Raw genomic sequence first — 27,810 nt, forward strand, 5'->3', positions numbered from 1 at the left:
CCTACTCCCTTCTCCTAGAAATCTTTTAATTCCTACTCTAAACCCCTTTCCACACATTCGCATCCCTTCTAAGGGCCCAAGGAGCACAGCTTCTCTCCTTTATAAGCTTACTGTGAAGACAGACCCTTCCCTCATGGCAGAGCCTCACTAGATGCACTGGAGGTCAAGTCTAAATTATCTGGCTCTTAGTCGGAACTGGCTCAACATTGAGTAAATATAGGGATCAGGTGGTATTCTCCTAGGAAAAATACCATACAAATTAAATGATCACTTACCCATCATTTATAAAGAGAACTTAACAGCCTTCATAATGTCATGGCAATTGATTCTTAGAACAGCCTTTGAAATACGCAGGAAAGATGAGAACCCAGATTTTATAGTAGCTTCTTCCTATATATAGGAAGAAGCTGAGGCTCAAAACGTTGAATGACTTGATTCAATGTCCCACAAGTAGTGAAATGGAAAGACCGAGGTTTATAACTCAGACCTTCTAAGTTTTAAGCCCTCCTTCTTCTAAACTACCTGGCCTCTCTTCTCAGTGTTGAGTCCCAAGAGAAGTTATTTTTTATAGAACTCAATACCCCCTCTTCTTTCTAATGCTTTACTGTTCCACTGGGTGGGCAGGAAGACTGTGCTGAGTTTATATCTTTTGTTCTCTGGGTTCTTTCTAGGGACAGCATTTCTTGCTTTATTTACCAGTCTTCAACATTGTAAGCGAGGCGACTTTCAAGTCGACTATCGCTTTAAGGGTCCAGCCCGGAACCTGGCACACTGTCCACCTTCTCCCCAGCAGCTGGGGCCTCACCTGGGTTAATGATAGAGCCCTGGGGCTGGGGGATGTCACACACTTGATATATCTTCACTGGGTTTATGGGCACCTCCTTGGTGCCGTCGTACATCAGGTTGAATTCCCTGCTCTTGTTGAGCGCACAGCGGAGCTGGGCCTTCCATTTAGCTGGGTCGGGGTCGTCCACCCCTTCCTGGTACTTCCCCTGTCTCCACAGCCCAGGCCTGAGGGATAGGAAACCGCAGTGCGTGCCTGCTTATTGCCCAGAAACACTGGAAAGTGTGCCCGCCCTCCCTCATACAGACACAGATACACACAGCCCTGCCTGACCGCCCCATCACCCCAACTCCAATTTACAGAGACTGCAGCAGAAAACACCACGCTGGGGACCAGGCAAGGCAGGGCCTGAGACAAATTAAGCCAAATGCAAATACAGTATTTTAAAAAGAGGAGCCTCATCTCAAGTGCTTGTGCCAGCAGCATCTGTCGAGACTACAATGGCCTTAATGAAGGGTTGAAAATAAAGAAAAATCTGGAACAAGTATACACCAAAATACTAATGGTAACTTTTGGATAGCAAGACTTCAGGTAATTTTGTTTTGTTTTGCTTGCCTTATTTTTTTTTCACATGAATTGCTTATATAATAAGAAGAGAAAGGGAGGTGGCGTATGATATGAAGAATTTAGGCTTGCTGTTCCCTCTCCCTTCAGTCTTTAATCTGATGCACAAATAACTGTTGAAACCAAGTACCTTTAGGAGTAGCAGCCCATAGGAGGGCAGGAAGCACGCTCTGGGGGTTCAGCTGGCCTCAGTGCGAGGCTGAGGGCCTCAAGTCCTAATAAACTCACACCACCTGCCTTTCCCTGCTTCCTCAAACTCCCACATTGGGAACATTTTGCTGGGAACACCAGGGGCTGGTGGCCTGGGCCAAAACCAGTGGGGCCCCGCCTCTCTGGTTTTCAATTTCCAGGTCTAACAGGCATTTATGTGTCTGTTCACGGGATATCAGCCCTCCCCCACTGTTAACGTATCTCAGATGTCTACACTTTCTTCAGGGCTGTGACGTACGTGCTGGTGCAGAAAAGGGGGATGTCTTTTGCAGAGGACTCAAGATCAAGAGAACGAGATGGACCGGCCAGACTGCTCCCACTTGATGTTAGGAAGATAAGGTGGCCGTGTAGTTAGAATTCTGCAGGGGAACATAGCCTATAGAGTCTATGGGTTTGCGGATCCACAACTTTTATTTTTTCAGTAATGCCAACCAAGCTCATAAGAGACTGACATATAATCCAGAATGCCAGTCTACTCGTTTTCAAAGGGGGATAAAGCTGGTCAGTGACCAGCATGGTTAAGTCCAATAACCTGGACATAACCATGTATGATCTCAACCAGTAACTCCTGTATCTGGTTTCTAATGACAATTCCAAGAACATAAGACCCACTCAACATTTAAATCCAAATTTTCAGATGACTCCAAAGCTAAATGGAAATGATTTGATATTGAACTCTAAATCTGCATTATCTAGACTATCTCTTACCCAGTTGGGTAACCCAGAATCGACAGTAAAAGGCTCCTGCTTTCCCAAAAATCACAGGGCGTAAGAATGAAAAGCACTGGAAAGGCAAGACCCCCAGTGAATTTGCAAAGCTGCTCTTGTGTCTTTTTCTTTTTGACCTTGAAGCCAGGAGAAATTCTAAAAATACAAATGTATTCATTTTTAAAACTTGACTTTACTATTGTTCAGATCCCCAAGCCTACAAAAATAATTTTATTTTTTAAAAAATGCTCCCTGCCCCAAAGGAGTTTACAATCCCTTAAAGGAGACAGATGAGTCCACAGATCAGAAATACAGATACTATGTGAACACCAGTAAAACTGCCTAATCCATAAAGAGTCGGGGGGTAGGTATGGTTGGCCAAGTTTATCAGAATTTATGATTCTAGGGCTGCATCTTGAACATGGGTAGAAGTTAACCAGGTGAGAAGCGTGGGTCACGATACTCTAAGCAGAAGAAGCTTTATGGGCAAAGGCAGAGGCTGAAAAGCACAGTGCTTAGGGGACCTACAAGCAGTTCAGCTTGCGTGGAGGCAGCATGAGATCAAAGTCTGGGCTTGTAAGTAGGAACCATGCCAAGGGGTTTGGACCTGATTCTTAGAACACTGAGAACCACTGAGAGATTTAAGCAGGTTGTGATGTGATCAGATTTAAGTTTTAGAAAGAACCCTCTAGCTGCAGGACTGAAAAGGGTTTGAAGGGAGGCAAGGCATGAAGATAACACATAGTCTCTATATAATCCATATAATAGTGTCACTAGGGTCTGAACTAAGGAGGTGGCAGTAGGGATAGAGGATACAGGTAACGAACGAGCCGTTAAAGACGCTGACTTGACAAAGCTTGATGATGAACTGATTCCTTGAAGAAGGTGAGAGAGAAATCAAGGATGATTCCCTGGTTTAGGGTTTGGGAGACTGGGTGGGTGGTGATGCTGGCCACTGAGATAGGAGCAGGTTTAGAAAGATGATTTCCCTTTGGAAATGTCGGATTTCAAATGCCTGTGGAAGGCCTAGGGGAGAATGCCCAGCATGCCCAGGGCAGTTTTTTATCCCCACTCACCTCTCACATCACCTGAGGGACTCTCCCTGCCTGCCTCCAGCCTGGAAGAAGGTCCACCAGATTACTGACATCTCTGCCCTGTGGGCAAGGACCAATTTCTTTTCATTTCTGTATCCCGGCTCAGGCTTTAGCACACAGTAGGTCAACGTGTATTTGTTGAATTGCCTCAAATTTACAGAAATACACTTCTTGGGGAATGAATAAGTTGCTATTACGGATGGAAGGCCAGAAAAACAGCTATGAGCAGAAGGCCAAGGAGACACTGCAGAAAGTGCTGGAGGAGAAAATGCGTGCAGGACAGCAACTGCAGAGCAAACAGGTGTGGGGATGCTCCATAATCCTTGGGGCTGGGAACCCTGGGGCAGTCTGGGTGGCAAGGGAGCCAGCTGCACAACCCCCTGGAACCCCCAAGGCACCACCCTCTCCTCTGATCTCCCTCAGCGGTCCCTGGCCCTGGCCGAGCACAAGTGTGAAGAGTGGAAGAGCCAGTACGAGAGCCACCCCCAGCATGCAACTGTCCCCTACCCTGCCAGCCCAGTAATCATGAATGCTGTCTTCCTTCTCTTTTTTACAATGTGGTACATATGGATTTCTTTTGAATGAGATTTAACCAGCTTTTCAACCTTTCTTCTTTCTAACAATATCAGTACTCTCTGACTCTCCAAATGCGCCTTTTAAAGTTGATTTAATTTATGGAAAAATCACCCTTCATACTTTCCCTTTCTTTTTTAAACCTCCCCATGGTAGTGTAATGTAGTAGAAGGAGATTTGGCCTGGGAGCTTGGACACCAGGGTTCTAGCTGCAGTAACCCACAGTTACACACGTTATATTATTAAAGAAAAAAGTAACTTACAGAAATGTATGAGGCCATTATGCACATACACACAAATATATATTCACTCATATATCCATAAAAAAGTAGTCTGGAAGGTTCTATAAAATGTTAAAGGTGTTCACCCCAGGGTGGAGGAGATATATGTTAACTATATTACCCTCTTAAATTTTTACAGTAAATGTATATTACTTTTATAATTTAAAAAGCCAAACTTTTCATTTTTAAAAACCTAAAACATGAAAGAAAACTGGAAAACCAACAAAATTAAAACAATCCCTAAGTCTGAGGCAACGATTTTTTTATCCGAGTACAAGTGATGAATGAAAATACTAAGAATGGTGTGTGACACCTTAAAGTATAGAAAAAAATACAGTAAGGCAAGTAGGCATTAAGATAATAGAATATAAAAAGTTACCCAGATATATTCAGACAACGGACTACTATTCCAGTAATAAAAAGAAATGAATTACTAATATGAGCTACACGGATGAGTCACAACAACATGAGGAGCCAAAGAAGCCACGTGCAAAAGGGTACTTGTTGTATGCTTCCATTCATATGAATTTCTAGAATAGGAAACACTAATACATAGTGAAAGAAAGCATGTCAGTGGTTGCCTGATGCCAGGCCTGGGAAACTGACTGTAAAAGGACAAGAAGGAACTTTTTGCAGGTATTGGAAGTGTTCTGTATCTTGACTTTGGCGATGACAATATAGATATACACATTTGTCAAGACTTATCAAATTACATGCTTAGAACGGGTACACCTTGTTGAATGTAATTCATACTTCAATAAAGTTGATTTTAATGTTAAATTAAAAAGTCACCTATGGGTGGGCTTCCCTGGTGGCGCAGTGGTTAAGAATCCGCCTGCCAATGCAGGGGACACGGGTTCGAGCCCTGGTCCGGGAAGATCCCACATGCTGCGGAGCAACTAAGCCCGAGTGCCACAACTACTGAGCCTGCGTGCCTAGAGCCCATGCTCTGCAACAAGAGAAGCCACCGCCATGAGAAGCCCGCGCACCGCAACGAAGAGTAGCCCCCGCTCCCTGTAACTAGAGAAAGGCCACGTGCAGCAATGAAGACCCAACACAGCCAAAAATAAAATAAAACAAAAAATAAATTAATTAAACAAAAAAACAGCAAACCATTTAAAAAAAAAAAAAAAGTCACCTATGGGGACTTCCCTGGTGGCACAGTGGTTAAGAATTCGCCTGCTAATGCAGGGGACGTGGTTTCAAGCCCTAGTCTGGGGAGATCCCACATGCCGCCGAGCAACTAAGCCCGTGCGCCACAACTACAGAGCCTGTGCTCTAGAGCCCGTGTGCCACAACTACCGAAGCCCACGTGCCTAGAGCCCATGCTCCACAACAAGAGAAGCCACCACAGTGAGAAGCCGGTGCACTGCAACAAAGACACAATGCAGCCCAAAATAAATTAATTAATAATAATTTAAGGGCCTCCCTGGTGGCGCAGTGGTTGAGAGTCCGCCTGCCGATGCAGGGGATACGGGTTCGTGCCCCGGTCTGGGAGGATCCCATATGCCGTGGAGCGGCTGGGCCCGTGAGCCATGGCCGCTGAGCCTGCGCATCCGGAGCCTGTGCTCCGCAACGGGAGAGGCCACAACAGTGAGAGGCCCGCGTATGGAAAAAAAAAAAAAAATAATTTAAAAAACAGTAGTCACCTAGATGTCTGAGCAAGACAGAGTCCCTTTAAGCTTTCAGTCCCAGCTCTTCTCTGAAGCCTCCCCTCATTCACCCTGGCAGCATGTGACCACTTTGCATCTCTTTAACAACTTATATTTATCGGTTCCATTCAGATTTGATGCTTGAAAAGTTTTGTATATTTTATGTCTATCTTCCATTCAACTTGGTTCCTCTAAGGCAGGAACAATAATCTCTTTCATAAATTGAGACCATTACAAAAACAGAATTATGTTCCCTTTCCTCCCAATCAGGGGAATTTGAAGTAGGATTGATGAAATCCTGGAAATCATAAGCAAAAATGTCATTTCTGCATTTTTATGGCCACAGGGTCCTGTGTTTTCATCAGATTCTGGAAGATATCACAGAGCCCAACAATGTTAAGAACCTCTGCTTTGAATCCATGTGCTTTCACTCAGCTCTGTGGTACAAGGCACCCTGCCCCTGGGGCAATCTGTCTGTGGTCCCTGCAAAGATGATAAACCCACATCAAAGACACTCACTCTTCTGCATGTCAGTGGACTCTACTGCCATCTCTTCCTCCACAATGACGTCACTATCGCCATCTTCAAGATTCATTTCTGTCTCATCTAGAACACTGTCTTCTTCCTCTTCCTCCTCCTCATCTTCCTTGGAGACATCCTTTAATGTGGCAAGTAGTCTGTTGTAACCAGAAACTTGTTCTGGTTCACTCTATGCTTCACTTTCAGAACTTGAAGTATCTATAAACTCTCTGACTAAAAGGAAAATGGGGATTTTAAAAACAAAAATTATACTGTTCTTGTTGCTACCCCACGACTACCATCAGGTCCACAGTGGAACCAAGTTCAGACTTTTCTAGATAAAAACTAGCTTTTCTGCAAATACGCAGTCCTATCTATTCAACCAAACCTAGCACCAAATTTGTTTAAAACAGCTAATCTAGCTATGATTCTAGAAGCGCTTCCTCTTCTTTGAACTGCTCATGTTCCACATGGGAAGACAGCAAACTAAACACATGGAGCTTTAGGTTATAAGGCGATCTAACCTATGTGTCAGACATTTGGCACCTTTAAAGGAGCAACAGGAAAACTTACAACAAAAAAGTGTAGTTTATTTCTGAGTCTGTGGTAATGAAATAAGACCTTTGATGATTTTGCACTCTATTTTATGTTAAGCAAACACGACATTCCCTCTTAGGATTCACCAAGAGCCCTCTGGTAAGCCTCCTTAACAGGCTAATCTCTCAGGACAGTTTCATACTCTATACTATGTTAGTTATCACAATGGCATTTTAACAGACATCTGCACTTAAAACTAAGCAATATTACTAAAGTATAGCTTACATCTAAAATCAAAGAGAGTGGAAATGTAGCCAAACTTTAGTACCATATATAATCTTAAAAGTAACAGTCCAGAATCTACTATCATAAAGAAGGTATAAAGCATTACCAGTTGACAAGTCTGTGGTTTTGCTTCCTTTCTGGAAACCCTGAGAAGAAACAGGCAATGTTAAACTTTAACTACTAGTATGTAGCAATTAGGAAAAGTCTAATGATACAACTTTAAATGAACATGGCAGACTATACCGTTATAAATACATTATATCTATTGTCAAGTAAAAACTCCATATGCATTTGGACAGGTTTTGGAAGGATATGCCAAATAGATAATAAGAGACGAATGAAAAAGTCTAACAAGACCACATGACAAATACTACAGTCACACAGTAACAGGCTCTCATCCAAAAGATGGGAAATTTTGGCAAATAAAAGCCCTCGGGGTTCACCTTTTCTAGCAAGTTTCTTAAGTAGACTATCCCTCTAACTGTTGATAAAGCAGCCCAAAGGGGTGGGATGAGCACTAAGATCATAACTGAGAGTCTGGACACTTAGAGAGGAGCCCACAACTACCCAAACATTACTTTCCTCATGGTCATTGAATAGATAGGTGATGTCGAGGGTCCCAAGCAATTCTTTTTTTTTTTTTTTTTTTTTTTTTTGCGCTACGCGGGCCTCTTGTTGTGGCCTCTCCCGTTGCGGAGCACAGGCTCCGGACGCGCAGGCTCAGCGGCCATGGCCCACGGGCCCAGCCGCTCTGCGGCATGTGGGATCCTCCCAGACCGGGGCACGAACCCGTGTCCCCTGCATTGGCAGGTAGACTCTCAACCACTGCGCCACCAGGGAAGCCCCCAAGCAATTCTTTTTTAATTTTTTTTAACTTCTTTAATTTATTTATTTTGGCCTGCTATGGGTCTTCGTTGCTGCGCCCGGGCTTTCTCTAGTTGCGGCGAGAGGTGGCTTCTCTTGTTGCGGAGCAGGGGCTCTAGGCTCGCGGGCATCAGTAGTTGCACCACCCTGGCTCAGTAGTTGTGGCTCGCGGGCTCTGGAGTGCAGGCTCAATAGTTGTGGCGCACGGGCTTACTTGCACCGCGGCATGTGGGATCTTCCCGGACCAGGGCTCGAACCCCTGTCCCCTCCGTTGGCAGGCGGATTCTTAACCACTGCGCCACCAGGGAAGCCCCCAAGCAATTCTTTAAAAACATAGAAAACGAACACAAGCTTATAAAATCTCTGCCCAGTCGCCACACAGGAGGCGTGCCGTCTAGCATCAAACTACAGGCTCAACAAAGGGTAGGAAGACCGGCGAAGAACCCCATCTCAGGCGGGAAGCCGCCAGGATCCCCGGGCGAGCTAGGCCGGCGCCGGGGCAGCGTGGCACGCGGCGGGAGCTGCCCTGTCACTACCCCCGGGGCACCGGCGGACCAAACGCGGGGACACGCGGGCTCCCACCGGGAAAGGACGCCGGCAGCGCCGGTCCCAGCCTCGCCTCTCCATACCTGTCATAGAAGGGATGCTCCTCGCCGAAATCCCTTAGATGCTTCTTCTGCTTTTTAGTTAGGGAGTTGAGCAGCTGGCTCTGGCTCCGGCTCCGGCTCCGGCTCCCGCGTTTGACCATGGGGAAGACGTCAAGTCAGCCAACCTCCAAGAATCGCGTTTTTCACCTGGAAGTCGTCTCGTCAACCCACTCACGCGGGATTGCCAACGGCGCTTTACGGCGGAAGCAGGGTGCCATAAAGCAGACCCGCTTTACGTCGCGCTTGTACGACAGGCGTGGCTGTGAGAATCAGCCTGCATAAACGTGTAGTAACTGAGATGGTTGAATGCAGTGCCTTTGTATTATGCCATAATACAAATACCAACTAACATTTAAGGCTGCCGGTGCATCTCAATTCATCCTCACAACAGTAAACAAATAGGCCTTGTTAATAAGCCTGATATTGGAGATGAGAAAGCTGATGCTTACAAAAGGTTACACACACACTAGCAAGAGAGGAGATGGAAACCTAGTTCTCTCTGATGCGGCCACAGGCTTTTCCCACTAGGATCTGCCACATGCGTGTGCTGTGTGAAGAATGAGGACGCAAGGCTGAGATTCCCGCCCTTACCCTACCCCCTCATTTTCTGAAAGTATTGCAAGGGCCCTTGGTAACACATCTGTTCTGGCATTTTTCATGTTATAAAAGCAAAAACACATCCAGAGAGGTAAAGTGACTTTCCTAAATCACCCGGAGAGTCGATGTTAGAGAAAGCAGTAAAACTCAATAAAGTGTCTCAAAACTGAATTGGGGCAAATTGGGATGGAAAACTTTTAAAGGGTAAGTAACTTTTCTATATCTGGGCCGTGGTGGTGGTTACACCTGGTATACAATTACCAAAATTAATCAAACTGTACCTTTGAAATTGGTACATTTTAATGCAAGTAAATAATAATCTCAATAAACAAAGAGGTAAAAACAGCGCAACTGGACTTAATACTCTAGAGACAGGCAGAGTGTGCAGGGATACTTAAAAACCACAGGATAGGGCTTCCCTGGTGGCGCAGTGGTTGAGAGTCCGCCTGCCGATGCAGGGGACGCGGGTTCGTGCCCCAGGTCTGGGAAGGTCCCCCGTGCCGCGGAGCGGCTAAGCTCGTGAGCCATGGCCGCTGAGCCTGCGCGTCTGGAGCCTGGGCTCCGCAACGGGAGAGGCCACAACAGTGAGAGGCCTGCGTACCGAAAACAAATAAACAAACAAACAAAACATGAAAAAGTCTCCAAAGTCTTTTGGAGGTGGGCAGCATCAGTAGCGAATCGGCTGCTCCAGGAAGTCGTCAGAAAGGAAGATTTAATGTCCTTGTCACCCATACAGACATCACTGTGATTTCGCTGAAGTCCAAATCGGTTCACATAACCCCCTTGCTTGAAATCCTTTAAGGGTTCCTCACCTTACATGGGATTGGGCCTCAATGCCCCAGCAAGGCATGCAAGGCCTTTAGTTGGCTGAATCCTCACCTGTCCGTCTCTCCAACCTCTCTACTCCCACCCACCCACCTCAGCAACAGGGTCCACAGACAGTTCTCCAAACACATCTTTCCACCTTGCTCATGCTATTCCCTCTCCCTGGAACCTTCTTTCCCAGGAAACCCTGACTCAGTGCATCCTCTGTGCAACTCCCCATGACCTTTCCTCTCTCCTCCGCAGCAAGAGGAGCTTCTTTATCTTCTGGGTTCCTAAAACCCTTTGTAGACACCCTTCTAATCTAGCCCATGACAACATAATTATTTGTTAATTGCTTTGTCTCCCCCAACTAGACTATGAGGTCTTTCAAGGGGAAAGCCTGAGGTCTGAGCTTTTTAAATCATTAATGCCTAACATTATGACAGGAACATGGTAACTGTTTAGAAAATGTTTGATAAATGAATGAAGGTTTGCCTGCTAAGCCTCTGCCAGAAAAATGTGAAAAACAGAATGTAGTTACACCAACATTCCACTAGAGAGAGGGAGGTAAAACTTTATCCCCTCTAGTGTAGCATTTTAGCCTTGTTCTCAGTCAGGTGAATATAATCTGATAAAATATTTCAGTTTTAGGCTAGGCCTAATATAAAACAACCTCTGATAAGCTTGAGGAAACATAATTATTACAGGTCACTCTATGCCAGGCTCTGGGTTTGACAATGGATAGTTCTTCTGGGTACAGATGAATAGAAAGTGTAGGCACTATATATAATAGTGTTTTGCATTTTCAAGTTATGTAGAGTGCATTGAAATACATTACAAAGCTTTTCTCTTTTCAGACATAATCTCGTTATCTAAAACATGCTCCACCTAGAAAACTCATTGCTCCTTACACAATAAACGCTGTGGAATCCGATGACTACCCAGCTCTCTAATTTCCTGTTGCCCTATATCCCTCATACCCTGTCTTGAACACACACACATGCTGTTCATGAAGTCAGCTGAAACAACTCATACAGCCTAAAATCTAGAATCTAGATTAATCTCAAGTTCAATACCGATGTTCAATGAGCGTGACAGGCTGACAAACGCTCAAAGGCAGCAGATGACCCTCCCCCACCGGCCCCAACCCCCAGCAGCACCAAAACTCTGACTGAGCTGCTTCCTTAGCACCCAGCATCTATCAGTTTAGCATTTATCACAGTGTATCGTAAGAGTCTGCATACTTATCCATACCTGGATGAGGCTGAGGGCTCCTTGAAGAGGCTGGAATGGATCTTATTCTTTCCCCCAGCCTCAACTACTAGCACAGCACCTGGCACGTGGTGTTTAGTACATTTTTTTTAATGAATAAACAAGCTCATTTCATTATACAGGTAGCGAGAGACTGATTTCTGCCAGCACTCTCAGGAAGAGGCTGGATGGCTTTGGGGTGTATACAGTCATGTATGCATACATGTGGTGGAGGAGACTGTCTGATTTGAGGCATCTAGGAGGAGACAGATGTGTGGGTGCACACACACCTTCCCCAGAATCTTCCCAGATCAGTAGCTGAGGTGTCGGAGCTTTCATAATTAGAGAGTCATACCTTTGGATTATTTATGGCTCCCTGTCAACATATCTTGAACACATGTGCCCTTGTTACCACTTATATTATCACATAAATTTCAAAACTCAAACTTCCCCAGCATCTGATCTGTATCCTCAAATTGTGCTCCTTCCCCACCTTCCCATCCCTGCTCTGTTGAGAATCTCAGATAGACTCCTGTTTACTTTCTGTGGTTTGTATTAGGACATAGTTTGTCTTTTCAAATACATCACTATATGTCAAATATGCTCTTTCAAATCACGTACACCATAATACTTGCAAGGGATTAAAACACATCAATTTGTATAATTCCATGAGTTCATAATGATACTAAAAATTAAAAAAAAAAACTTGATTGGTCAACATGAGAAGATCCAGTGAATTGACTCCTTGTGTTGAAAATTAGTAAATGAAGGGAGAGAATCAAGCATTTCTTCTGCTTTTCCTATACAAACAGTACCACTGGGTAAGCAAAATTTAGGGGAAGGAAAAGCTTGCTTTCATAGAAATAGTCCAGCAAGTAAGTGAAGAAGAAATGATAGAATTAGAATATCACCTCATGATAGAATTAGAATGTGACCTCTAATGAATTCACGAATTTAGACATTGACTACCAATGACTGGTAACATCACAAAATGAAAGACAACCAGACGGTATACGCCTCCTGATGGAAGTCTAAAATATCAGCTATAATGAAATCTGATCAAAGTTCTAAATCCCACAATGTATTCGCGAGAGACACAGAGAACAGCAGAACATGTTCAACTGACAGTGTAAAAAAAAAAAAAACGACATTTATGAGACAATCAGAAATCTGAATACTGACTGGTTACATGATGATATTAAATAATTGTTATCATCTTTTTTTTAGGTGAAATAGTGCCATTGTAGCTATGTTAAAGAAAGAACCCTTATCTTTTAGATATTTAGAAATAAATATTTACAGATAAAATAATACAATGTCTGGGATTTGCTTCAAAAATAATACAGGGGCGGGAGTTAGGGGTAGTGGGTGGGCATACCTTGCATTGAAGCCGAGGGATGGGAACATGGGAGTGTATTATACTGTTTTGTCTACTTTTGTATATACTTGAAATTTTCCAAAGAAAAAGTTTTTAATAAAGAAAAACTAACACTTTTCTGAATACTCTGACCATCTTGTCTTAAGGGACAGCCACCCCCCTCCCACCCCTTGAGATCGTTATCCTAGGGAGTCTCCCCGAATTGAAAATACCCAAGTAACATTAATTCATCAGCCTCTCTTTACAAACTAGTATAAAAGATTATTTCCTGGATTGTTTTTACCCCTGAAAATACTGAGTCCCTGAGGGCAAAGGGCAAAGACAACCCTGCAGGAGGGAAAAGGAAGGGCTGAGCGTGAGAAGAAGAAAGGGAAGAACAAATTTTGCCTTTATTACAATTTTCCCAGGGCCTTCACTAGTTGGCACATGCATCTTCTTTGTGTGGGTTTTACTAAGAGAACTTTCACTGGAGGCATGAAAAATATGTTTCAATTCCGAACTCTCAGGTTAAAATTTCACAAAGCATCCCCTTTTATGTTGTCAAAGGCTAATATAAATATTTTCAGAAGCGGGCTCAGTGAGCCAATGATGAGAGCACTTGGGTGGAGCTAGGGCACAGTTGTGTCTGAACCTGGGAACAGTCTAGACCTGTCCATAGGACTACAATGACATGGAAAGCAGGAGAGAGTAAAGAGTCACATCAAGTGCTCAAGAGTATAGCTTTTTATAGCAGATCTCTGGAAGAACACCAAGAAACTGGTTGCCTCTGGGGAGGGAAGCTGGGGCACTTGGAATAGGGTGGGAGGAGAAAAAACATTGTATGACTTTATTGTCATAGCCAGGTTATACTGTGGATGGTGCCTTAGAATGTATGATGACATTTGCAAACAGCCTTTTGTTTACGTAAGTGACTGTACTTTTTATCTTGAAATGAGACAGAAGACACATGTCTGTTTGTTTCTGGGTTCCTTGGCTGGGCCATCTGCTGGCACTACCTGCTGTTTGCATATTTTCTTGATACTCCCTCCCCTTGCCTCCGTACGCCACCCTAAGCTCCCAGAATCTAATTAGGAGTAGATGGTCCCCAGAATGACAAAACTAGGATTTTAATAGTTGTAGTGCGACTTCTATAGGTGTGACATGGTATTGGACAAAGCTCCAATTCTCTCACAGACGCTCCTCTAATAGCAGAGGCAGTGAACACTATCTTTGATGGCTCCTATTTTACCTTAAATATTCAGGTGAATTCTGTGGTTTATGATTGACATTGTAAGTTACTATTAGAAAAAAAGTGTCTCTGTGTTTATCCTGTGGTTTTTGTTTTGTTTTGTTTTTTCGGTACGCGGGCCTCTCACTGTTGTGGCCTCTCCCGTTGCGGAGCCCAGGCTCCGGACGCGCAGGCTCAGCGGCCATGGCTCACGAGCTTAGCCGCTCCGCGGCACGGGGGACCTTCCCGGACCGGGGCACGAACCCGCGTCCCCTGCATCGGCAGGCGGACTCTCAACCACTGCGCCACCAGGGAAGCCCTATCCTGTGGTTTTTAAGTATCCCTGCACACTCTGCCTGTCTCTAGAGTATTAAGTCCAGTTGCGCTGTTTTTACCTCTTTGTTTATTGAGATTATTATTTACTTGCATTAAAATGTACCAATTTCAAAGGTACAGTTTGATTAATTTTGGTAATTGTATACCAGGTGTAACCACCACCACGGCCCAGATATAGAAAAGTTACTTACCCTTTAAAAGTTTTCCATCCCAATTTGCCCCAATTCAGTTTTGAGACACTTTATTGAGTTTTACTGCTTTCTCTAACATCGACTCTCCGGGTGATTTAGGAAAGTCACTTTACCTCTCTGGATGTGTTTTTGCTTTTATAACATGAAAAATGCCAGAACAGATGTGTTACCAAGGGCCCTTGCAATACTTTCAGAAAATGAGGGGGTAGGGTAAGGGCGGGAATCTCAGCCTTGCGTCCTCATTCTTCACACAGCACACGCATGTGGCAGATCCTAGTGGGAAAAGCCTGTGGCCGCATCAGAGAGAACTAGGTTTCCATCTCCTCTCTTGCTAGTGTGTGTGTAACCTTTTGTAAGCATCAGCTTTCTCATCTCCAATATCAGGCTTATTAACAAGGCCTATTTGTTTACTGTTGTGAGGATGAATTGAGATGCACCGGCAGCCTTAAATGTTAGTTGGTATTTGTATTATGGCATAATACAAAGGCACTGCATTCAACCATCTCAGTTACTACACGTTTATGCAGGCTGATTCTCACAGCCACGCCTGTCGTACAAGCGCGACGTAAAGCGGGTCTGCTTTATGGCACCCTGCTTCCGCCGTAAAGCGCCGTTGGCAATCCCGCGTGAGTGGGTTGACGAGACGACTTCCAGGTGAAAAACGCGATTCTTGGAGGTTGGCTGACTTGACGTCTTCCCCATGGTCAAACGCGGGAGCCGGAGCCGGAGCCGGAGCCAGAGCCAGCTGCTCAACTCCCTAACTAAAAAGCAGAAGAAGCATCTAAGGGATTTCGGCGAGGAGCATCCCTTCTATGACAGGTATGGAGAGGCGAGGCTGGGACCGGCGCTGCCGGCGTCCTTTCCCGGTGGGAGCCCGCGTGTCCCCGCGTTTGGTCCGCCGGTGCCCCGGGGGTAGTGACAGGGCAGCTCCCGCCGCGTGCCACGCTGCCCCGGCGCCGGCCTAGCTCGCCCGGGGATCCTGGCGGCTTCCCGCCTGAGATGGGGTTCTTCGCCGGTCTTCCTACCCTTTGTTGAGCCTGTAGTTTGATGCTAGACGGCACGCCTCCTGTGTGGCGACTGGGCAGAGATTTTATAAGCTTGTGTTCGTTTTCTATGTTTTTAAAGAATTGCTTGGGGGCTTCCCTGGTGGCGCAGTGGTTAAGAATCCGCCTGCCAACGGAGGGGACAGGGGTTCGAGCCCTGGTCCGGGAAGATCCCACATGCCGCGGTGCAAGTAAGCCCGTGCGCCACAACTATTGAGCCTGCACTCCAGAGCCCGCGAGCCACAACTACTGAGCCAGGGTGGTGCAACTACTGATGCCCGCGAGCCTAGAGCCCCTGCTCCGCAACAAGAGAAGCCACCTCTCGCCGCAACTAGAGAAAGCCCGGGCGCAGCAACGAAGACCCATAGCAGGCCAAAATAAATAAATTAAAGAAGTTAAAAAAAATTAAAAAAGAATTGCTTGGGGGCTTCCCTGGTGGCGCAGTGGTTGAGAGTCTACCTGCCAATGCAGGGGACACGGGTTCGTGCCCCGGTCTGGGAGGATCCCACATGCCGCAGAGCGGCTGGGCCCGTGGGCCATGGCCGCTGAGCCTGCGCGTCCGGAGCCTGTGCTCCGCAACGGGAGAGGCCACAACAAGAGGCCCGCGTAGCGCAAAAAAAAAAAAAAAAAAAAAAAAAAGAATTGCTTGGGACCCTCGACATCACCTATCTATTCAATGACCATGAGGAAAGTAATGTTTGGGTAGTTGTGGGCTCCTCTCTAAGTGTCCAGACTCTCAGTTATGATCTTAGTGCTCATCCCACCCCTTTGGGCTGCTTTATCAACAGTTAGAGGGATAGTCTACTTAAGAAACTTGCTAGAAAAGGTGAACCCCGAGGGCTTTTATTTGCCAAAATTTCCCATCTTTTGGATGAGAGCCTGTTACTGTGTGACTGTAGTATTTGTCATGTGGTCTTGTTAGACTTTTTCATTCGTCTCTTATTATCTATTTGGCATATCCTTCCAAAACCTGTCCAAATGCATATGGAGTTTTTACTTGACAATAGATATAATGTATTTATAACGGTATAGTCTGCCATGTTCATTTAAAGTTGTATCATTAGACTTTTCCTAATTGCTACATACTAGTAGTTAAAGTTTAACATTGCCTGTTTCTTCTCAGGGTTTCCAGAAAGGAAGCAAAACCACAGACTTGTCAACTGGTAATGCTTTATACCTTCTTTATGATAGTAGATTCTGGACTGTTACTTTTAAGATTATATATGGTACTAAAGTTTGGCTACATTTCCACTCTCTTTGATTTTAGATGTAAGCTATACTTTAGTAATATTGCTTAGTTTTAAGTGCAGATGTCTGTTAAAATGCCATTGTGATAACTAACATAGTATAGAGTATGAAACTGTCCTGAGAGATTAGCCTGTTAAGGAGGCTTACCAGAGGGCTCTTGGTGAATCCTAAGAGGGAATGTCGTGTTTGCTTAACATAAAATAGAGTGCAAAATCATCAAAGGTCTTATTTCATTACCACAGACTCAGAAATAAACTACACTTTTTTGTTGTAAGTTTTCCTGTTGCTCCTTTAAAGGTGCCAAATGTCTGACACATAGGTTAGATCGCCTTATAACCTAAAGCTCCATGTGTTTAGTTTGCTGTCTTCCCATGTGGAACATGAGCAGTTCAAAGAAGAGGAAGCGCTTCTAGAATCATAGCTAGATTAGCTGTTTTAAACAAATTTGGTGCTAGGTTTGGTTGAATAGATAGGACTGCGTATTTGCAGAAAAGCTAGTTTTTATCTAGAAAAGTCTGAACTTGGTTCCACTGTGGACCTGATGGTAGTCGTGGGGTAGCAACAAGAACAGTATAATTTTTGTTTTTAAAATCCCCATTTTCCTTTTAGTCAGAGAGTTTATAGATACTTCAAGTTCTGAAAGTGAAGCATAGAGTGAACCAGAACAAGTTTCTGGTTACAACAGACTACTTGCCACATTAAAGGATGTCTCCAAGGAAGATGAGGAGGAGGAAGAGGAAGAAGACAGTGTTCTAGATGAGACAGAAATGAATCTTGAAGATGGCGATAGTGACGTCATTGTGGAGGAAGAGATGGCAGTAGAGTCCACTGACATGCAGAAGAGTGAGTGTCTTTGATGTGGGTTTATCATCTTTGCAGGGACCACAGACAGATTGCCCCAGGGGCAGGGTGCCTTGTACCACAGAGCTGAGTGAAAGCACATGGATTCAAAGCAGAGGTTCTTAACATTGTTGGGCTCTGTGATATCTTCCAGAATCTGATGAAAACACAGGACCCTGTGGCCATAAAAATGCAGAAATGACATTTTTGCTTATGATTTCCAGGATTTCATCAATCCTACTTCAAATTCCCCTGATTGGGAGGAAAGGGAACATAATTCTGTTTTTGTAATGGTCTCAATTTATGAAAGAGATTATTGTTCCTGCCTTAGAGGAACCAAGTTGAATGGAAGATAGACATAAAATATACAAAACTTTTCAAGCATCAAATCTGAATGGAACCGATAAATATAAGTTGTTAAAGAGATGCAAAGTGGTCACATGCTGCCAGGGTGAATGAGGGGAGGCTTCAGAGAAGAGCTGGGACTGAAAGCTTAAAGGGACTCTGTCTTGCTCAGACATCTAGGTGACTACTGTTTTTTAAATTATTTTTTTTTTTTTTTCCATACGCGGGCCTCTCACTGTTGTGGCCTCTCCCGTTGCGGAGCACAGGCTCCGGATGCGCAGGCTCAGCGGCCATGGCTCACGGGCCCAGCCGCTCCACGGCATATGGGATCCTCCCAGACCGGGGCACGAACCCGTATCCCCTGCATCGGCAGGCGGACTCTCAACCACTGCGCCACCAGGGAGGCCCTTAAATTATTATTAATTAATTTATTTTGGGCTGCATTGTGTCTTTGTTGCAGTGCACCGGCTTCTCACTGTGGTGGCTTCTCTTGTTGTGGAGCATGGGCTCTAGGCACGTGGGCTTCGGTAGTTGTGGCACACGGGCTCTAGAGCACAGGCTCTGTAGTTGTGGCGCACGGGCTTAGTTGCTCGGCGGCATGTGGGATCTCCCCAGACTAGGGCTTGAAACCACGTCCCCTGCATTAGCAGGCGAATTCTTAACCACTGTGCCACCAGGGAAGTCCCCATAGGTGACTTTTTTTTTTTTTTTAAATGGTTTGCTGTTTTTTTGTTTAATTAATTTATTTTTTGTTTTATTTTATTTTTGGCTGTGTTGGGTCTTCATTGCTGCACGTGGCCTTTCTCTAGTTACAGGGAGCGGGGGCTACTCTTCGTTGCGGTGCGCGGGCTTCTCATGGCGGTGGCTTCTCTTGTTGCAGAGCATGGGCTCTAGGCACGCAGGCTCAGTAGTTGTGGCACTCGGGCTTAGTTGCTCCGCAGCATGTGGGATCTTCCCGGACCAGGGCTCGAACCCGTGTCCCCTGCATTGGCAGGCGGATTCTTAACCACTGCGCCACCAGGGAAGCCCACCCATAGGTGACTTTTTAATTTAACATTAAAATCAACTTTATTGAAGTATGAATTACATTCAACAAGGTGTACCCGTTCTAAGCATGTAATTTGATAAGTCTTGACAAATGTGTATATCTATATTGTCATCGCCAAAGTCAAGATACAGAACACTTCCAATACCTGCAAAAAGTTCCTTCTTGTCCTTTTACAGTCAGTTTCCCAGGCCTGGCATCAGGCAACCACTGACATGCTTTCTTTCACTATGTATTAGTGTTTCCTATTCTAGAAATTCATATGAATGGAAGCATACAACAAGTACCCTTTTGCACGTGGCTTCTTTGGCTCCTCATGTTGTTGTGACTCATCCGTGTAGCTCATATTAGTAATTCATTTCTTTTTATTACTGGAATAGTAGTCCGTTGTCTGAATATATCTGGGTAACTTTTTATATTCTATTATCTTAATGCCTACTTGCCTTACTGTATTTTTTTCTATACTTTAAGGTGTCACACACCATTCTTAGTATTTTCATTCATCACTTGTACTCGGATAAAAAAATCGTTGCCTCAGACTTAGGGATTGTTTTAATTTTGTTGGTTTTCCAGTTTTCTTTCATGTTTTAGGTTTTTAAAAATGAAAAGTTTGGCTTTTTAAATTATAAAAGTAATATACATTTACTGTAAAAATTTAAGAGGGTAATATAGTTAACATATATCTCCTCCACCCTGGGGTGAACACCTTTAACATTTTATAGAACCTTCCAGACTACTTTTTTATGGATATATGAGTGAATATATATTTGTGTGTATGTGCATAATGGCCTCATACATTTCTGTAAGTTACTTTTTTCTTTAATAATATAACGTGTGTAACTGTGGGTTACTGCAGCTAGAACCCTGGTGTCCAAGCTCCCAGGCCAAATCTCCTTCTACTACATTACACTACCATGGGGAGGTTTAAAAAAGAAAGGGAAAGTATGAAGGGTGATTTTTCCATAAATTAAATCAACTTTAAAAGGCGCATTTGGAGAGTCAGAGAGTACTGATATTGTTAGAAAGAAGAAAGGTTGAAAAGCTGGTTAAATCTCATTCAAAAGAAATCCATATGTACCACATTGTAAAAAAGAGAAGGAAGACAGCATTCATGATTACTGGGCTGGCAGGGTAGGGGACAGTTGCATGCTGGGGGTGGCTCTCGTACTGGCTCTTCCACTCTTCACACTTGTGCTCGGCCAGGGCCAGGGACCGCTGAGGGAGATCAGAGGAGAGGGTGGTGCCTTGGGGGTTCCAGGGGGTTGTGCAGCTGGCTCCCTTGCCACCCAGACTGCCCCAGGGTTCCCAGCCCCAAGGATTATGGAGCATCCCCACACCTGTTTGCTCTGCAGTTGCTGTCCTGCACGCATTTTCTCCTCCAGCACTTTCTGCAGTGTCTCCTTGGCCTTCTGCTCATAGCTGTTTTTCTGGCCTTCCATCCGTAATAGCAACTTATTCATTCCCCAAGAAGTGTATTTCTGTAAATTTGAGGCAATTCAACAAATACACGTTGACCTACTGTGTGCTAAAGCCTGAGCCGGGATACAGAAATGAAAAGAAATTGGTCCTTGCCCACAGGGCAGAGATGTCAGTAATCTGGTGGACCTTCTTCCAGGCTGGAGGCAGGCAGGGAGAGTCCCTCAGGTGATGTGAGAGGTGAGTGGGGATAAAAAACTGCCCTGGGCATGCTGGGCATTCTCCCCTAGGCCTTCCACAGGCATTTGAAATCCGACATTTCCAAAGGGAAATCATCTTTCTAAACCTGCTCCTATCTCAGTGGCCAGCATCACCACCCACCCAGTCTCCCAAACCCTAAACCAGGGAATCATCCTTGATTTCTCTCTCACCTTCTTCAAGGAATCAGTTCATCATCAAGCTTTGTCAAGTCAGCGTCTTTAACGGCTCGTTCGTTACCTGTATCCTCTATCCCTACTGCCACCTCCTTAGTTCAGACCCTAGTGACACTATTATATGGATTATATAGAGACTATGTGTTATCTTCATGCCTTGCCTCCCTTCAAACCCTTTTCAGTCCTGCAGCTAGAGGGTTCTTTCTAAAACTTAAATCTGATCACATCACAACCTGCTTAAATCTCTCAGTGGTTCTCAGTGTTCTAAGAATCAGGTCCAAACCCCTTGGCATGGTTCCTACTTACAAGCCCAGACTTTGATCTCATGCTGCCTCCACGCAAGCTGAACTGCTTGTAGGTCCCCTAAGCACTGTGCTTTTCAGCCTCTGCCTTTGCCCATAAAGCTTCTTCTGCTTAGAGTATCGTGACCCACGCTTCTCACCTGGTTAACTTCTACCCATGTTCAAGATGCAGCCCTAGAATCATAAATTCTGATAAACTTGGCCAACCATACCTACCCCCCGACTCTTTATGGATTAGGCAGTTTTACTGGTGTTCACATAGTATCTGTATTTCTGATCTGTGGACTCATCTGTCTCCTTTAAGGGATTGTAAACTCCTTTGGGGCAGGGAGCATTTTTTAAAAAATAAAATTATTTTTGTAGGCTTGGGGATCTGAACAATAGTAAAGTCAAGTTTTAAAAATGAATACATTTGTATTTTTAGAATTTCTCCTGGCTTCAAGGTCAAAAAGAAAAAGACACAAGAGCAGCTTTGCAAATTCACTGGGGGTCTTGCCTTTCCAGTGCTTTTCATTCTTACGCCCTGTGATTTTTGGGAAAGCAGGAGCCTTTTACTGTCGATTCTGGGTTACCCAACTGGGTAAGAGATAGTCTAGATAATGCAGATTTAGAGTTCAATATCAAATCATTTCCATTTAGCTTTGGAGTCATCTGAAAATTTGGATTTAAATGTTGAGTGGGTCTTATGTTCTTGGAATTGTCATTAGAAACCAGATACAGGAGTTACTGGTTGAGATCATACATGGTTATGTCCAGGTTATTGGACTTAACCATGCTGGTCACTGACCAGCTTTATCCCCCTTTGAAAACGAGTAGACTGGCATTCTGGATTATATGTCAGTCTCTTATGAGCTTGGTTGGCATTACTGAAAAAATAAAAGTTGTGGATCCGCAAACCCATAGACTCTATAGGCTATGTTCCCCTGCAGAATTCTAACTACACGGCCACCTTATCTTCCTAACATCAAGTGGGAGCAGTCTGGCCGGTCCATCTCGTTCTCTTGATCTTGAGTCCTCTGCAAAAGACATCCCCCTTTTCTGCACCAGCACGTACGTCACAGCCCTGAAGAAAGTGTAGACATCTGAGATACGTTAACAGTGGGGGAGGGCTGATATCCCGTGAACAGACACATAAATGCCTGTTAGACCTGGAAATTGAAAACCAGAGAGGCGGGGCCCCACTGGTTTTGGCCCAGGCCACCAGCCCCTGGTGTTCCCAGCAAAATGTTCCCAATGTGGGAGTTTGAGGAAGCAGGGAAAGGCAGGTGGTGTGAGTTTATTAGGACTTGAGGCCCTCAGCCTCGCACTGAGGCCAGCTGAACCCCCAGAGCGTGCTTCCTGCCCTCCTATGGGCTGCTACTCCTAAAGGTACTTGGTTTCAACAGTTATTTGTGCATCAGATTAAAGACTGAAGGGAGAGGGAACAGCAAGCCTAAATTCTTCATATCATACGCCACCTCCCTTTCTCTTCTTATTATATAAGCAATTCATGTGAAAAAAAAATAAGGCAAGCAAAACAAAACAAAATTACCTGAAGTCTTGCTATCCAAAAGTTACCATTAGTATTTTGGTGTATACTTGTTCCAGATTTTTCTTTATTTTCAACCCTTCATTAAGGCCATTGTAGTCTCGACAGATGCTGCTGGCACAAGCACTTGAGATGAGGCTCCTCTTTTTAAAATACTGTATTTGCATTTGGCTTAATTTGTCTCAGGCCCTGCCTTGCCTGGTCCCCAGCGTGGTGTTTTCTGCTGCAGTCTCTGTAAATTGGAGTTGGGGTGATGGGGCGGTCAGGCAGGGCTGTGTGTATCTGTGTCTGTATGAGGGAGGGCGGGCACACTTTCCAGTGTTTCTGGGCAATAAGCAGGCACGCACTGCGGTTTCCTATCCCTCAGGCCTGGGCTGTGGAGACAGGGGAAGTACCAGGAAGGGGTGGACGACCCCGACCCAGCTAAATGGAAGGCCCAGCTCCGCTGTGCGCTCAACAAGAGCAGGGAATTCAACCTGATGTACGACGGCACCAAGGAGGTGCCCATAAACCCAGTGAAGATATATCAAGTGTGTGACATCCCCCAGCCCCAGGGCTCTATCATTAACCCAGGTGAGGCCCCAGCTGCTGGGGAGAAGGTGGACAGTGTGCCAGGTTCCGGGCTGGACCCTTAAAGCGATAGTCGACTTGAAAGTCGCCTCGCTTACAATGTTGAAGACTGGTAAATAAAGCAAGAAATGCTGTCCCTAGAAAGAACCCAGAGAACAAAAGATATAAACTCAGCACAGTCTTCCTGCCCACCCAGTGGAACAGTAAAGCATTAGAAAGAAGAGGGGGTATTGAGTTCTATAAAAAATAACTTCTCTTGGGACTCAACACTGAGAAGAGAGGCCAGGTAGTTTAGAAGAAGGAGGGCTTAAAACTTAGAAGGTCTGAGTTATAAACCTCGGTCTTTCCATTTCACTACTTGTGGGACATTGAATCAAGTCATTCAACGTTTTGAGCCTCAGCTTCTTCCTATATATAGGAAGAAGCTACTATAAAATCTGGGTTCTCATCTTTCCTGCGTATTTCAAAGGCTGTTCTAAGAATCAATTGCCATGACATTATGAAGGCTGTTAAGTTCTCTTTATAAATGATGGGTAAGTGATCATTTAATTTGTATGGTATTTTTCCTAGGAGAATACCACCTGATCCCTATATTTACTCAATGTTGAGCCAGTTCCGACTAAGAGCCAGATAATTTAGACTTGACCTCCAGTGCATCTAGTGAGGCTCTGCCATGAGGGAAGGGTCTGTCTTCACAGTAAGCTTATAAAGGAGAGAAGCTGTGCTCCTTGGGCCCTTAGAAGGGATGCGAATGTGTGGAAAGGGGTTTAGAGTAGGAATTAAAAGATTTCTAGGAGAAGGGAGTAGGGTCTGCAGCTCCTGGATAGGGGAGGGGATGAGAGCTTGCACTGGGGCTCCGTAGGAGGAGCTGGGAGTGGGGTGAACACCCTTGGTTCCCACTCTTTGGCACTGAGGGTGCACACTGAACCCAAGGAACCTCTGTGCTGGCAGTGCCTAGCTTGAACAGTGGGTCAGCTGCAGGGATGACAGTGCAACGTGAGCGCCTCACTTTTGACCTTTGTGTGTGTGTGTGTGTGTGTGTTTCTCGGGTAGGATCCACTGGATCTGCTCCTTGGGATGAGAAAGATAATGATGTGGATGAAGAAGATGAGGAAGATGAGCTGGACCAGTCACAGCACCACGTTCCCATCCAGGACGCCTTCCCCTTCCTGAACATCGATGGTGAGTGGGGTGGGGGGTGGGACCGAGGCATGGAGAGGATGTAAGGGGCTTTGATTTTGCAACCGTTGACACCATATCCACCATTGCACTGGGAGCAGCGACCAGGCCCTGGGGCCAGGCTGCCAGTCTGTTAGCAAGTAGGAGTCATAGGCAAAGGAACTCCGTAGGCATAGTTATCCCAGTGGGGTGGCTTCTAGGCAGAGAGAGCATCTTCTGAATCTTATGTGATAATTCAGAGAAATCAAAAAATTAAATTCATTCTCAATCCCGCATACAAATACACAAGCTGTTACAAATTTTGCTGATTTCCTTCAGGCCAAGTGCAGGGATCCTTTTCGTGAATTGTAGGCAAACTCTTCTGCTACTTCCCTCGGTACAAATTTTCTGTCACTGCCTTAACAGCCTCTGCTAAGGCTGTATCATGGGAAACTTGTGGCTCTACAGCTCTTAATACTAGGCTCTGATACAATTTCTCTACTAGAGACTTTTATCTTTTTTAAATTAATTAATTAATTAATTAATTTTTTGTGGTACGCGGGCCTCTCACTGTTGTGGCCTCTCCCATTGCGGAGCACAGGCTCCGGACGTGCAGGCTCGGTGGCCATGGCTCACGGGCCCAGCCGCTCCGCGGCATGTGGGATCTTCCCGGACCGGGGCACGAACCCGTGTCCCCTGCATCGGCAGGCGGACTCTCAACCACTGCGCCACCAGGGAAGCCCTATCTTGTTTTTAAATTGACTTTTTCTGAATTCAGCTTCCCAGGAAAGATGCGTTTAGAGGTTGGAGGGTCCCTGTGAGACAGAGCAGGTGCTGCACCTCCCATTGCACGTTCTGAGGACGCTCAAGCACAAGGTGAACTGCTCTTCCACAGCATCTTCCCTTGAACTTTTCACTGACGTGCTCGTAGTCATATGACGTGCATTCAGTTGAGTAGCTTTTCACTACTTTTCTAAGTTCCATCTGGCTGCTAGGGTCAAATGAGATACTTTTGCCACCTAGAAAATTTAGTATATCCAGATGATTCCTGTAGGATTTTGGAGTCCCCTTCCCTAGGTGATGCCCCTTCTTTTGAGAATGAGGAAATGACTCTTATCTGTCTACTTGCCCTCCTTCACTTACCCTGTCATTTATAACCTTGCAAGCAAGTGATGAGTCAAGACAACGATCATAGAGCTCTCTCAGGTTAATACTGCCACAGCTACATTCCCACTTGGTGCAATTTTAAGATTTGGACATTTGGAAATGTGAGATCCTTTCCCAAATCTTTGGCTCACTCATTCTGTTATTCTCACCCCTTAAAAGGATACAACCCATTTCCAGGATCATGATTTCCCTTTTTTTTTTTTTTCATGTTTTTTTAAAGCTAATATTGTGTGTCCTTACGTTATGGGGCACCTTGGATCCTTTATGGAAACATGTGAACATATATTAAAAATAAAAAAGTAAAATGTGGCCCTACAGCCACAGCGGGATTTCATTGCCCTGAGAGAGGAGTTGGGGCGCATCAGTGACTTCCACGAAGCCTATACTTTCAAACAGGCTCCGGGCCAGCCAGTTTCCAGCTTAAGCAAGGAGAATGTTCCAGCGGTAACCAACAAGGAGAACCTGGCGACGCCGGTCTCGACTCCATTCCTGGAGCCGACCCTGGGGAGCGACGGCTCTGCGGTCACTTTCGGGAAAACCCAAGAGGATCCCAGACCATTTTGCGTGGGCAGTGCCCCACCGAGTGTGGACGTCACCCCCACCTACACCAAAGACGGAGCTGACGAGGCAGGATCAACCGATGGCAAAGTTCTGAACCCGAAGCCATCTAAGCTGGCAAAGAGAATCGCAAACTCCGCGGGTTACGTGGGTGCCCGGTTCAAGTGTGTCGCTACCGGACTGTACGCAGACTCCAGTCAGCTCGGCCGGGAGCAGCGGGCATTGCAGGTGAGCCCCCCCCACCCGAATTTCAGGAGCCTGACCAGTTGTCAGGTTTTTGTAATGTGTGAAGAGGAGGGGGCCGGGGGTATGATAGGGCAGGACACCGGGCTGATTTGGTTAATGAAGCTTAGGATAATTTAAATGTTTGAAATGTGTCCAGTAAGGGGACGTAAGTGGATACTTGAAGTTATTCTGTAGATTTTAAGCGAACTCCACTCGAATGCTGATAACGGAAGTTTTAATTATTGCGAAGGATGTCTAAAAGACTGCGTGATGTTTACCTATCAGTCGCTTTGATTTCTCTGCCGTTACTGTACGTTAACAAATATACCTAAAAGCGCTGCTCAGAATGCCTTACGTGATACTTGGTGGAGGTGTGTAGCGGCCGCATGTCTGTGAGATTCGTGCAATTTTGTTTTTCCACCAAAAAAACAAACAAACAAAAAAAACCAAAAACACAAACCTTGCTTAAAGGGATAGAGTATGTATTTAACTTGCTAGTGAATGATAGATGTTGTATAGGAATTTCCTTAAGGTATTTTACTTTTAATTAAAAGACAAATAAAGCCAAATTGTTTTGCAATGTTAAGAAAAAAATTGGTTCATGCTTATAAAAATGGATGAAGTTATCTAAATGATCCATTGAGTGCCCATTTTAATGACATAGATGGAAGGATTACAAGAGGACAGTATTTTATGTCTACCCGCTGCTTACTGTGAGGTCAGTTCTTCAAATTTTTATTACTAGAATCTTCCATAAACCTTTTGAGTTAAATTTCATTTCCAAATATACAAAGGGAAGTTTGTGGGCCATGGTCGTCTTTATTCATTGTGCATTTGTTTTCTTTTCTGTTGTGTTTTTGTTTCGCTTTCTTTGCGTTGTATTTTTGTTTTGTTTTATTTACCTTCGAAAGAGAATGTCTGTCTGTATGCCACAGTGTATGTATGGCTATACATACACACCACATATATCTCTACATACATAGGGCTTTACGAATAAAGAGTGTGTGACTAGTTACACATAGACACTCTTACGTTTTTATCGTTCAATTTTAAAATATCTCAGTCGTATCATAAATTGTGGTTGGTTTTGGGCAAACTTTTCTTTGCAGATACTTTCCTTTAAGGTAAGGGCAGTGAAATAGCTTTGGTGGTAAGGTGTGTCTTTTTTCCATCTCCGTTCTCTTTGTAGCGTGCAGTGATGCGCTTCTCAGAGTTGGAGATGAAAGAGCGAGAAGGTGGCCACCCGACGACCAAAGACTCCGAGGTGCGCAAATTCAGCCCCGCTGACTGGGAAAGGCTGAAAGGAAGTCAGGACAAAAAGCCAAAGTCGGTCGCCCTGGAGGAGGCCATTGCCGACCAGAACGACAGTGAGAGATGTAAGTGAACCCA

General features: G+C 44.9%; 3 protein-coding genes across 4 annotated transcripts in view; 2 read left to right on the top strand and 1 right to left on the bottom strand.

Moving 5' to 3' along the window:
* Nucleotides 1–724: 724 nt before the first annotated feature.
* Nucleotides 725–8,968, bottom strand: LOC309807116 (interferon regulatory factor 6-like). 2 transcript variants are annotated; one of them, XR_014294519.1, is made up of 2 exons: nucleotides 6,446–7,737; nucleotides 725–1,011 (listed from the first exon to the last, which is right to left on the bottom strand). XR_014294519.1 is itself a non-coding variant. In XM_082626351.1 (2 exons), the coding sequence occupies exons 1-2, from the start codon at nucleotides 8,877–8,879 to the stop codon at nucleotides 744–746; spliced, it is 387 nt and encodes a 128-aa protein (XP_082482477.1). In that variant the 5' UTR covers nucleotides 8,880–8,968; the 3' UTR covers nucleotides 725–743. The 2 variants fall into 2 exon arrangements, 1 of the variants encoding a protein (XP_082482477.1); XM_082626351.1 differs by lacking the exon at nucleotides 6,446–7,737 and adding an exon at nucleotides 8,761–8,968.
* A 5,899-nt stretch (nucleotides 8,969–14,867) lies between these two features.
* On the top strand, nucleotides 14,868–26,026 carry LOC309807667 (interferon regulatory factor 6-like). Its single transcript, XM_082627515.1, has 4 exons — nucleotides 14,868–15,361; nucleotides 23,111–23,316; nucleotides 24,367–24,495; nucleotides 25,859–26,026. The coding sequence occupies exons 1-4, from the start codon at nucleotides 15,243–15,245 to the stop codon at nucleotides 25,939–25,941; spliced, it is 537 nt and encodes a 178-aa protein (XP_082483641.1). The 5' UTR covers nucleotides 14,868–15,242; the 3' UTR covers nucleotides 25,942–26,026.
* Nucleotides 16,475–27,810, top strand: part of LOC309807669 (interferon regulatory factor 6-like) — a 1,069,421-nt gene continuing 1,058,085 nt past the window's right edge. Inside the window, exon 1 of the mRNA XM_082627518.1 lies at nucleotides 16,475–17,676. The gene's annotated coding sequence lies outside the window, so the exon portion shown is untranslated. The remainder of the gene's footprint in view (nucleotides 17,677–27,810) is intronic.

Source organism: Mesoplodon mirus (genome assembly GCF_964341445.2).
Source record: "Mesoplodon mirus genome assembly, chromosome: 7".
In the NCBI taxonomy this organism is placed as follows: Eukaryota; Metazoa; Chordata; class Mammalia; order Artiodactyla; family Ziphiidae; genus Mesoplodon; species Mesoplodon mirus.